General features: G+C 38.3%; 1 protein-coding gene across 3 annotated transcripts; it reads right to left on the reverse strand.

Moving 5' to 3' along the window:
- Positions 1-1,226: 1,226 nt before the first annotated feature.
- LOC124263804 (methylated-DNA--protein-cysteine methyltransferase-like) lies at positions 1,227-12,244 on the reverse strand. 3 transcript variants are annotated; one of them, XM_046698526.1, is made up of 4 exons: positions 12,173-12,244; positions 5,055-5,261; positions 4,017-4,174; positions 1,227-2,447 (listed from the first exon to the last, which is right to left on the reverse strand). In XM_046698526.1, exons 2-4 carry the CDS (start codon positions 5,213-5,215, stop codon positions 2,185-2,187), a joined length of 582 nt encoding a protein of 193 aa, XP_046554482.1. In that variant the 5' UTR covers positions 5,216-5,261; positions 12,173-12,244; the 3' UTR covers positions 1,227-2,184. The 3 variants fall into 3 exon arrangements, with proteins under 3 accessions (XP_046554482.1, XP_046554481.1, XP_046554480.1); XM_046698525.1 differs by having other exon boundaries at positions 12,137-12,239; XM_046698524.1 differs by lacking the exon at positions 12,173-12,244 and adding an exon at positions 11,921-12,004.
- Positions 12,245-12,992: the final 748 nt, after the last annotated feature.

Below are 12,992 nucleotides of genomic sequence, written 5' to 3' on the forward strand. Positions count from 1 at the left end.
TAGGTGCCCGACTCTCAGGGTGTGGGTTCGAATTCCGGATGGGACTCAACCCAAAAAAGTACTAGAATCTATACTTTACTGAGAAAGCGTAATCCCAAATATTACATGTTACATTTGACCACTTTCTAAAATGGCATTGTGTATTTCAAATCTTTGTTTCTATTATCTTTTGCAATCCAGCTATTCATTCATTAACATTTGCTTGAGAAAGTTAAGCACTGGCAAAATGTTCATAGTAGTTTCAGTGTTCCTTTGATTGGTTTTCATGCCATACCTTGAGAAGTTGAAAACCACCAGCACCACAAAGTATCTCTCCTTTATAGAAAGAACCATGTGGCTGTTTTAAAGCTGTTAAATCTTTTACAGTTACTGTTGCAAAATAAAACATTATAAATTGAAGAGTGTTGGATCTGTTTATTTCACAGACATGTCTAGAATAAAGTGAAAGGTTTTACCTCTCCTGTAATGCTCCGGTTGATATTCAACTTTGAAATCAAAACAGGTAAGGGTGACATACAATATTTGTAACATGGAGAGAATTCAGTTTCCTCTTATGTTTATATATATATATCACATATATTCTTCTTAATGTCTATAATCTTGATTCTTTATTTTCTTGCAGTTTTGTTCATGGTATGTATGACTTGTCTCCCCTTAATCATAATACCAGGACTCTGTGTGAATTACATATTTTATCTGAGGAGTGTTGCTATGTGATATTCCATCTGTGACCTGAAAACTGACCCAGACAACAATCAATTGTCAATGACACCGTAACACAAGTCACACTCCAAGCATGGACTCAGTCAGTACGGTTTTATGCTGCTTTTAGCAATAGTTTAGCAATATCACGGCAGGGGACACCAGAATGGGCTTCACACATTGTACCCATGTGGGGGAATCGAACCTGCGTCTTCAGCGTGATGAACGGACACTTTAACCATTAGGCTACCCCACCACCCCTACAAGCATGGCATACTAGGGACTTGTGATCAAGAATCACCACATTGTAATTGTTGCAAACAAGGTGTATCTTGATTCAAAAGACTTGACAAAATAAGTAAACATGTAACAAAAGTGAAATACTGCCCAACTACTGGAGGACAGCTTCACTGGTTTACAAAAGATACTAATTAAACATAAAATACAAGATAAGATGAATAGTCATAAATCCTGACTACATCACAAGCACTTATACCATCCCCTTTAGCTTAAGAGACAAAAACACATTTTAGCACTTTAATCTGTTCACAAGGAAGGTAATGCTTTCACACAACTGCTCACAGCAGGAAATATGAAAAAATTCTATCTCAAATATAGGCAGGCACTTCTGATCTTCCAGCCACACTTGATTATCCAGTGATTTATACATTCATTCTGTTATGGTAAATACCTGGGACAGCTGCCCCAAGCTCAACATACAATGCTAAAAATAGCTGTCCAATCAAAAGGCAATTCTGTGTAAAATTAACAGTAACAGATTGGAGATGGTGATGTCACTTATAAAGCTTAGAGGTGAATAAACCCAGGATATTTATGATAGAAAATAGATTAATAATACACTGTAATTGAATTTGACTGTTAAGGTGTTAGGAAAGTTTGTACATGTTAATCAGAATATCCTGAAAAGGCTTGCCCAAGCACTTGTTCCTGACAAGCTATCATTTCAAAAGTAAATTCACTTGAAACTGTTGAATTAACATTTCCTTCTAGACAGAGCATACATGAAGATATCCCGTGGCAAGATCTAAGTAGCTGATTGCCAGATGTGGTATGTAAAAATAAAAGTGCTGCAGATTGCAATGCAAATACTGCAGTTGGATTATGGGCCTCACTTTAAATAAAATAGATGCTTTAAAAAATGTACATTTCCATTTGTGTTTATTTTTTTCACCTAAAACAAAAATGAACAACATAATAGTATCATATTGTACTATCCTGTACTAAATGTTATGCAATTTACTGTCACATCTCTCCTATTCATACAATCATTACAGAAATACCACGAAGACACTACACCTAATTGGCACACAAACATAACTTGGAATGAGGGACTTTGCAGAATAGCAGCCAAAACATAATATAGCGAATCACCTTAATGGTTACAATATATGATGTGATATCCAGGCAACTCATCTATGGCCACAACGCACTGGACCAAATGCCAACATGTCGGTCATACTGTCAATGTATGGCCCCTTCGTATCGCAGTAGCCAGTCTTTCACTGAGTTTTTCTTGCCCCATGCATAATTTCCCAGCTGCCCATTGCTGTTGATGACACGATGACATGGCATTATCAGCTGAATGACATTTGTAGCCATTGCCATACCAACTGCTCGGCTAGCTCTAGGGCTTTCACAAAGCTTGGCGAGTTCTCCGTATGATATGGTCTGTCCAAATCCAACTTGCTCCGGCAGAGTTTTCCAAACTCGAGCTGTAAATGACCCTGCAAGAATTTTGACAACACATTTCAGTTCTTCTTTAAGTGGAATTTAGAAGCTGGCATGATGAAGAGGAACATTTCTTATGGATAGACTACTTCTTTATTGCAACAGATGCAACATTTCGGTGTAGATGCTAACACCATTATCAAGCAAGTGATAATAACAGAGATGGCAATTTTCTGCTGATCTGCAGATTTTATTTCAAATTGATCAATTCTGTGAATCATCTAAATCCGTTGAGAAACCCTGAAGCCCCATTCGATGGCACAATACTAAGTTCTTTGCTGAAAATAGATTTTCCTGTTGCCATCCCTGTAATAACGTGCTTGCTAATGGTGTTAGCATCTATAGTGCGTTTGGCTCAAAAGCGGACCGATGAATTGCAATCTAACTCAAAAACTAATAAACATATAATACTCAATGAAACGCTGATCATAATCAAAACATCAGACCAACTCTGTGATTTGTTTGCAGAATTTATGTCCTAAAATTAAAAAAGTTGTTTAACAAACTATCATTAAAATATTGACACAGTTCACTATTTGTTACGAGGGAGGAGTGCAGAGAAAGGGACAGCCAGGTGTTATAGAAGCACGTGCACAAGTGCCGACAAAGATATTGATTCATTAACCTGTGTCTCGACAAAATAGTATTGATTCATTAACAACTTTATTTTCAGGACATATCCTTTCAAACACCTCTCAGAGTTGATGTCCCTTTCTCTGCACTCCTGTGTTTCATTGAGTATTTTATGTTTATAAGTTTTCGAGTTAGATTGCAATTCATCAGTCCGCTTTTGAGCCAAACAGACTATACACTGAAACGTCACATCTTTTGCAATAAAGAAGTTGTCTATCCATAAAAAGTGTTCCTCTTCAGTACATTTCAGTATGCCATCACATGGTGAACAGTATGTCCCTCCATCACCTTTGAATAAGTATGATGATTTGTTGCAGTCTGTGAGTTTACCTTGGTAGGCATAATGATGACATGCCTTAGCATAATTAGATTCCTGAGCACATGGTTGTCTTGTCAACTTGCTTCATACAACCTTTGACTATAAGCCATTAAAAATCACTCAATAATTGGTTGGTTGGTTGGCTTGTTGTTTAAAGCTGCACTCAGCAATATTCCAGCTATATGGCGGAGGTCTGTAAATAATGGAGTCTGGACCAGACAGTCAACAGCATGATCATCTATCTACACAATTGGGATACGATGATGTGTGTCAACCAAGTTGACAAGCCTGACCACCCAATCCTGTTAGTCGCCTCTTACGACAAGCATGGGTTGCTGAAGACCAATTTTAATCGGATCTGCACGGGTTGATCGAGATGATCAGACAGCAATACTGTTATGAGATCAGTTTAACAGCACTTTGTACAGTTACATTACAGCATGTCAGCTTAATGCAAGATTAAAGCCCCAAGTGATGTAGGTCTCAGACATTTACAATAACACTGGTCTGGTGCTGCCAAACCAAGTAGGGGAGATGATCCTAGGTTCCTGTCTAAGGGATGCAAAGCCACACAGGGAACAGCAGCAGCTTACACCTGCCCCTAAATCCTTACCCTCTTTGACAACTGATGGACATATTGTTGGCATGACTGGGTCTTTCTCCAGGTTAGCCTGATTAAAGTAAGCTGTCAACCAATCGACACAGACCAGGGCTGGCTTGTAGGTGTAGCCGTTGTCCTGGTACAGCTGGGATTTCACCTCCACCTTCACACTACACAGAGGAAGAGACGGGTTAGTGCTGCTGAAAGGGTTAATGTCTGCATCAGGTTCTACAGATACGCACTCCTCGAATGTACAAACATGTACCAATAAAAATCTGACTTCAGACTAGAGTATCAAGGATCAAGACATTAGATAAATCCTTATTCCTCAAACAGAAACAGGTAGTTCACCATGTAGTTTAGGGTTCACCATGCTGATAACCACTGCCTATTGTAGGGTTACAGCATGCAAAGCACTGTGACCTGCCAGTCCTGTCTGCTTGTGCAAAGCACTGTGTGTTTGATATAGCTCCCTGGAGTGCATCTCATACAACATAAATACACAATGCCATTTTAGAAAGGGGTCAGATTTAACATGCTATATTTGGGATTACACTTTCTCAGTAAAGTACTGGTTCTAATGCTTTTATCAGGTTGAGTCCCATTTGGGATTCCAACTCACAGTCTCAGAGTCAGGCACCTAATTGCCAGCACACAAAGTCTGATCTTACCCATTCGGCCACTGCACCTTCCAGCCAAGGGAATTCTCAGGTAAAATTTCAACATTTCTAAATAAAATATTTTTAAAAATTCATCTAAGTATATAGTGAAAGTGATGAGTTCTCTCAGAAAGTACTCATTTCTGGAATAAAATACCCATTTCTGGCATAAATTACCCCTAATTTTCAAATTTCAATTTGTGCGAGTCAGTGGATTTGCAGACATGTTTTAAAAAATGTCTGCACTTAAACACTGAGTGAATGTCCAACTGCCTCCCATTACAAAACCTATCCTAACCTAACAGTGGCCTCCCATATTCAACAAATTTACAAATCCATGCACTGTTCCTGTGTCTCTGCAAAATACAGCAGGCAGGCTACAGACAATTACCTTAAGTCTGGCTTAAAGTTGTCATCATTGATGCTGTCCCCTTGATTGAGGAAATGCAAACCCTTCGGGCAGCTGATCAGTTCCATGTTGCCAATAGGTGTGGTCACAGTAAATGTGTTGGTGGGACCATGGTGACACGCCAACTTCGCTTTGCCAGGCATTGTGGAGAAATGTTGGCACACCGACACAGAAAAACGAACTTGATTCCTGCAAAAACAATCGCAATTCTTTGACAAGACCATAGTTTTAGCCATTTCCAAATGATTTTGTTTGTTGTTTAATGTTGCACTCAGTAGTATTCCAGGTATATGACAGCGGTTTGTAAATAATTGAGTGCCGTCCAGACAATGAAGTGATCAACAGAATGATCATCGATCTACACAATGGGGATAAGATGATAAGTGTCAACCAAGTCAGGGAACCTGACTACCTGATCCCGTCAGTCGCCTCTCACGACAAACATGACAAGCTGAAGGCCAATTCTAACCTGTATCTTCGCCAGTGTATATCCAAAAGAGATTGCACGCGCACAGCGCACACACACAGACAGACAGACAGAGACACACATACAGACAGGGATTTTCAGTCTAATGCCATCACATTCACTCAGGTGAAAAACCAGGACATGAAACCAGATACACCATCTCCTGCTGCGCACTTCTGGTTTATGACACGTGGTGAGGAAAACAGGAGCCCAATACGGTATGTCTGAAAGTCAGGTGTTACTATAACTACTACATAAGATCATAAATGAATATTCATTTGATGTAACCACAACATAAATAATACTTATATTCTCAGAGAAAGCCATTTTCGTGAAAAAAGCAAACATGATACCCTTACAAATGTCATTAATAGTGACCTTGACTCCCAAACAGGTCACAATAACTGTGGAGTTAACTGTTACGTCCGTATTATTTCGACCATATAAGGACAATGTCATTTTGAATTATTCAGCCTCAACCTTAAATTTGATTGCTTGTTTACCAATGCATGCTGCACTCTTGTAAATAATCCAGTGATTGATGTAGTGAGCAACTATAAATGATCGACACTAAAAGTTTCTTGGGTACACAAATGGTCTTTCAGGCTACTAGCAGAACGGCCTTGACATTGCTGATCAAATGTCTCAACCTGCGACAAGATTCTGAATTCTTCAGTTCACAATATTCATCTGCATATGTGTGAACTTACTAAAAAAGTAAAAAGTAACATGTGTTTGCCACTCATATGGCAACGTCCCCCGCCGCTAAAGAAGAATGAAATATTTATAGTGAGTGAGTGAGTTTAGTTTACGCTGCATTTAGCAATATTCCAGCTTTATGGCGGCGGTCTGTAGATAATCGAGTCTGGACCAGACAATCCAGTGATCAACAGCATGAGCATCGATCTGCGCAATTGGGAACCGATGACATGTCAACCAAGTCATCGAGCCTGACCACCCCGATCCCGTTAGTCCCCTCTTACGACAAGCATGTTTACTGAAGGTTCATTCTAACCCGGACCTTCGCGGGTAGAAATATTTATAACATATTTACTACTTTTTATATTTTTGTGAATAAAAGATGACTGAAATGACTGGTGTCTGTATAATCACCCAATGTAGGCTGTCAACTTAATTGAAGACATTGGGTACAATGTTTTATGACACACTGCGTTAACAAGAGTTTGAAAAGTGGTCGAAGTGGTGTGGTGACCTTGAAAAGGAGGTCAAGGTCACTAAAATGGACTGGTGTCTGTGTAATCCCGGAATGTAGGCTGTCACCAAATTTGAAAACATTGGGTACAACAGTTCATGAGATATTGCGTTTACAAGAGTTTAAAAAGTGGTCAAAGTGGCATGGTGACCTTGAAGATAATGTCAAGGTAACCAATATCGACAGTTGTCTCCGTAATCCCCCAGTGTAGGCTGTCACCAAATTCGGAAGACATTGGGTACAACAGTTTATGAGATATCGCCTTAACAAGAGTTTGAAAAGTGGTCAGTGTCGTGACCTTGAAAATAAGGTCAAGGTCACCCAAATCGACTGGTTTTACGTAATCCTCCAGTGTAGGCTGTCAAGAGTTTGAAAAGTGTGACCTTGAAAATAAGGTCGCCACCAAAATAGTTCATGAGATATCGCGTTAACAAGAGTTTGAAAAGTGGTCAAAGTAGTGGGGTGACCTTGAACATAATGTCAAGGTCACCAAAATCAACCGGTGTCTGCGTAATCCCCCAATGTAGGCTGTCACCAAATTTGAAGACATTGGGTACAACAGTTCATGAGACATCGTGTTAACAAGAGTTGGAAAAGTGGTCAAGAGTCGTGGTGACTTGAAAATAAGGTCACCACGTAAAACAAAACTCACTCACATATAAAACAATCCAGCTTTATTTCTTCACTGCCTTCGTTCAGAAATTTTAACCTAGCACTAAAACATACCACAGAAAGCAAACAATCTCTTGATTGCAAATCTCTAGGTTGACAACGCCATCACAAAATGATAAAACATAAAAGTGCACAACAGAGTTGTTAAAGACAAAGTACTTACTACTATTATGTTATCATTTCCGTTTTCTTTAAATGTAAGTATCAAAGACAACAAATTGGTATCAATAATTGTCAAATTTAGTCATTACACCTATACTGTCACAGCTTATGCAAGGTAAAACCATCAAACCTGGTATACTTTGTCTGCTATTTCAAATCTACAGATCACACTCTATGTCTGACTGTAAATAATAGAAGATCCTGAAAACGAGTAAAGCTGTGTTGATATTGAATATCCAATATACATGAGCTTCATCAGCTGACAGCACCTTATAATCACAGGTCAGGGGCTGTCTCAAAAGCATGCATGGAATTTCTGAACACTGTTGTTTCCTAATGTTCTGCCTGAGCACATGACAGTTGCACAGATTCATTTGCATTTCATTTGTACATCACTCATTGAATACCCTTTTTCAAACATTATACACGTATATAGATTAAATCTGAATATGTTCGCTGATTCCTACAGTTTTAACTACAGGTCTTTTAACATTGTTTGAAAAATTCTAAGTAAATTTTCAAAACTCACTGTGCAATCCATAACTGAAATGATTTTTGATTACTTATTTTGATTCCTCATTTGATGGTGTGGTCAGTGTCCAAACTAAAAACAAGTCTAGTGAAAATTGCATCAAAACTTTTGAGACAGCCCCTGTAAGTTATGTATTACTACTGTAACTAGTTTTTATTTTGTATTGACACATGTATAAACCTGTTACGTGGTCCAGCTGTTGAAGCTGGATGACAGAATGAACATATATCACATACAGAGTGCAAGTCGTGGTTCAAGTATTTGTTACTGGTTCAGCAAATGAAGCCGCATATCACTGTTACATACAATCTTACATCAGTGTATCAATTTTTGACATGTTCAAATGAATTCAAATATCTGACTGCAATTTGATAAATTAGTAAATGTTTGGTGATTTGTGCTTATTATGCAGTAAATGCAAACAAAATGTTAATTTCTTCCTTTCAGAATGAACATAATAGCTTCGACAAGTCTGTTCTTATTCATAAAATATAACATTTTGATGTCAGTATGTATTCCTACTAAATTCACTTCAAAAAGCTTGTACACAAATGGGAATTCAAATAATGGTGCTAATTGTAATAAAATAAAAAAGACTGACTGACTGAATTTAGTTTTACGCCGCTTTTAGCAATATTCCAGCAATATCACGGCGGGGGACACCAGAAATGGGCTTTACACATTGTGCCCATGTGGGGAATAGAACCCGGGTCTTCGGCATGACGAGCCAACGCTTTAACCACTAGGCTACCCCACCGCCCCAAAATAAAAAGAGAAGAAATTGAGCAATTATCTGGGTATGATGAAACCTGTAATTTGTTACATCCAACATTAGTTCCTTGCTCTGATTCGTCAAGAGAAGCCCCTGAAGCCCCAGGAGACATCCAAGTATTCGCCACTTGCTGCTCCAGTTATGTTGTAAATTATTTACTAAGTTGGTTGGTTGGTTCGTTTGTTGTTTAACGCCGCACTCAGCAATATTCCAGCTATATGGTGGCGGTCTGTAAATAATTGTGTCTGAACCAGACCATCTAGTGATCAACATCAAGAGCATCGTTCTAAGCAATTGGGATACGATGACATGTGTCAACCAAGTCAGCGAGCCTGACCACCGTTCCCGTTAGTCGTCTCTTATGACAAACATGGGTTACTGAAGACCAATTCTAACCCAGATCTTCACGGGTATACTCACTTAGTAATACAATTTATCACAAAACTTCCCTTTTCACTCATTTCAGTCAAACATAATCTGGGATAATTTGGCATCCAAATAATCATATGCAGTGATGATGTACCGGCTGATGATTGTTAATTTCCTGTCTGTAATGTCATGTGACTGATCAAGTGCATCATTTTAACTTGCCTGAAAAGGAGGGGCTCGAAATCATGTAATGGTAAACAAGATGGCACCTGATCTAGGACTGGCTAAAAAGATTAAAAATCAGAAATATTGTTGATGGAAGAAATTACTAATGCTTATTGATTTGATAATATTGCGCTCAACTTATTGTAATAAAATAAAGAATGAATTCACTTGGACAATACATAAGGTCAGGTCTTTTTTTCTTATCATAAAATCTTATGTTGTATAACCTGATATATTTCATATATTCAATGATGTGTGTGAAACACATACAATCTCACAAAATTATCATGCTGGTTTAGATATGGATGTTCAGGGGAACAGCCATTGCACATCCCAATTGCTCAAGTTGAAAGATTTTGAAAGATTGTATAAATTATTTAATAATAAGTACTGACAGTAAGTGATATTGTATTTATAATTATTTTTGGAAATTATGCTGCAGCAACACTTTGACTCAGTATGTACTGGCATTGGAATACAATTGCCATGATCACACCGGTAATGTGACAATGGTAAGGTCAATTGGGGCTGTGGGGTAGCCTAGTGGTTAAAGCGTTGGCTCGTCACGCGAAGACCCGGGTTCGATTCCCCACATGGGCACAATGTGTTAAGCCCATTTCTGGTGTCCCCCGCCGTGATATTGCTGGAATATTGCTAAAAGCGGCTTAAAACTAAACTCAGTCAGTCAGTCAATTAACCATGTGCAATTACCTTATCAGAGACATATCTACCCTGCCCTAACTTGTATCAAGACTGAAATTTTCAATGGGTGTACAGCATTTAGTTTTGTTAAAAAAACCCTCTTATCTGTGTATAAAAATAAAAATTTAAAGAAACGTGAAATTTTTATCCCCACTATTATTCAGTTTTATTCAAAACATAATCGGAATCAGGGGTTGATTCAGGCACTGCTTGAGCTGCTGGAATCATCAGATTCTTTCCATCATAACTGCTGTCAGCAGGGTTTTACACAGACTTTTAAAATGGGAGTCATGGTGACTCACAATATTTATTTTGGAGAGTCATTTTCAATATTTGGGAGTCATGAAAATTTAATATTTCTTTGTGTTTATCATTCTCAGTATGTAACTGTGTATGTCACACCACCAAATGAAACTACAGCATTGTTCAATTCAAACAGCCAGGATTACTGTCTCCTCTGAGTTCTCTGGAACAATCTGACAGCTCTGTAAAAGTTAAACTATCATCAAACAATATCATTTTTTGCTTATCAAATCGATTTTATTGAACTGAATTGTGAGGGCCATCTATAAAACTTGCATCAAGCTTGACTCGTATGATAGTATTTTGAGAGTCATTAACAAAATTGTTGCGTCAAACGCCGTACTTAAGAATATTTCGCTCATATGACGTGCATGCTTGTATTTAGCCCAGTACTGAAGACTGAAGCTGGTTGTATAGTGCTAGCCCACTGAGATACCATGCCGCAGTTAAGCATGAATACCCCTCTCAGACACATTATACTGACTCGAGCCGACCAGTCCTTGTTGTACCCATTAATGCCGAGCACAAGGCAGGGAACAACAAGTACCATATTTTAAACGTCTTTTCGTATGACGAGGCCGGGGATCGAACCCGCGACCTTCCGTTCTAACCATGGAGGTGGTTGTTCAAAGTAAAAAAGTTTCATTTCTAGCGGATCATTAACAGTTGGATATATTAAATTGTTTCCATTTCATTCCATAATGTATGTATAACTGCTGACTATAAACTGATTATCTCTCGAGGGAGTGAGAAAATGAGTTTAGTTTTACCGCCGCATTCAGCAATATTCCAGCTATATGGCAGCTGCCTGTAAATAATTGAGTCTTGAACCAGACAATCCAGTGATCAACCGCACATGGATCTACGCAATTGGAATACCATGACATGAGTCAACCAGGTCAGAGAGCCTGATCCCACAATCCCATTAGCCGCCTTTTACGACAAGCATGGGTTACTGAAAATCAATTCTAACCCAGATCTTCACGGGTGGATATCACTCGAACTGTAGAGGGGTTATTTCTCAATTGTGGCACATGTTCCCCTTGTTTGTGTTGGTTTCAACTTACTGATAGGATGTCAAACAGTCAAGTGATTTGCATCCTCATCAATCTGGTTGGGGTGCACCAAGTTTTGTGAAGTAAAATTGTTTTAAATGTTTTTCAAAACTTTGATACTCAAGAGTTTGTTGTTATCTTTCTAATTACATAAAGTATTTCACGAACTTGTAAAAAGATAACTTTACAATGTATGTTTGCAACACCCTCCTTTACAGACAGAGTTGGCACTGACCGAAAACCTTGATCGGACGACGCATAATAACAATAACAAAACTGAATAATAATAACAACATTCACAACTACAATCTGGCATTAATGACATCTAATGAATGTCGCAATATAATCTGAAACATGATATGGCATACTCTGCCTGCCGCATGCTAAACAGTATATTAATTTGCAGGGCTGATTATGTTGGAGGCACCAAAGACGTATACTAAACTGGTAAATGATCAAGATATATATATGGCCTTGACCTTCGTTCTAACAACGGGTCACCCACAAGGTACATATGCTTTCAGCATTTCAAAACGCTTAGTTGAGACAAACACATTGGTCTCAATGAATTTAAGACACATCAAACAACCTACATGGACAAATTACAAGCATGTCATTGCATATAACACCTCAAACTCTTTGCCAACAGGTATCTGTGCCTACGACATTCGCCGGGTTCCCGCCATATCGCAAACTGAAGAGAAAACTGTTCTCCTAACGAGGTATTACAAGATTAGTTTGTCGATAAAGCGTCTGTTGTTTGATGGTTGACATGATCGATTTTGTCATACATAATGGACCATATTCATGGAAACAGTCTTAAGTCAACCAAATGGACTTCTATGACGTGCAACATATTACATGTATCCTGATAAAAGCGCGACTTAGAAGCATAATAAGAAACTAGTGTTATGCAAGGGAACAATCAATCTTCACCCAGATTTATACCAGCAACTTCAGGTAGCTAAATTACATTCATCGCCCACCACTAGATATTTTTATATAAAATTCAAAATACCATAACATCTATTTTACTATTATTATTTAATTGTACTGTTTCCACATGAACATGTAATTGTACAAATACAACTTGATTCATGTTCAAATTTAAATCAGTACTCTTTTTAGCATTCACCCTCAGATATATTTACTTTTATTTTCATCTGGAAAGGACACAAAGAATGACCGCACCTTGTTACATGACATTAGAACCGGACTTCCTTGTGTAATACCTTTTCCGGCTTTGGCTTTCAACGTTCGTCCTTTCAACTCGGGAACTCGTTTGATGGTAAATATATTGTCAATCTGAAGCCTTTACAGTGCTTTTATAACCTTATAGTTTGTAGTTAATTTGACACCATATAGCCTGAAGGTTCATCAAGAGCGAGGTCAGTCCACAGGGGTTAATTACGGGTCATTAGTGACATATTATCATCATAATGAAATTGG

Source organism: Haliotis rubra, unplaced genomic scaffold (genome assembly GCF_003918875.1).
Source record: "Haliotis rubra isolate DU_JTF1 unplaced genomic scaffold, ASM391887v1 Scf9, whole genome shotgun sequence".
NCBI classification, from domain to species: domain Eukaryota; kingdom Metazoa; phylum Mollusca; class Gastropoda; order Lepetellida; family Haliotidae; genus Haliotis; species Haliotis rubra.

Bases quoted from the DNA above. Each gene is read 5' to 3' on its own strand.
- LOC124263804 (XM_046698524.1), bottom strand. The intron at 4,175-5,054 runs GTAATTGTCTGT...TCCTCTGTGTAG, and splicing joins AACTTTAAGCCAGACTTAAG to TGTGAAGGTGGAGGTGAAAT. The intron at 2,448-4,016 runs GTAAGGATTTAG...AAATTCTTGCAG, and splicing joins TCCATCAGTTGTCAAAGAGG to GGTCATTTACAGCTCGAGTT.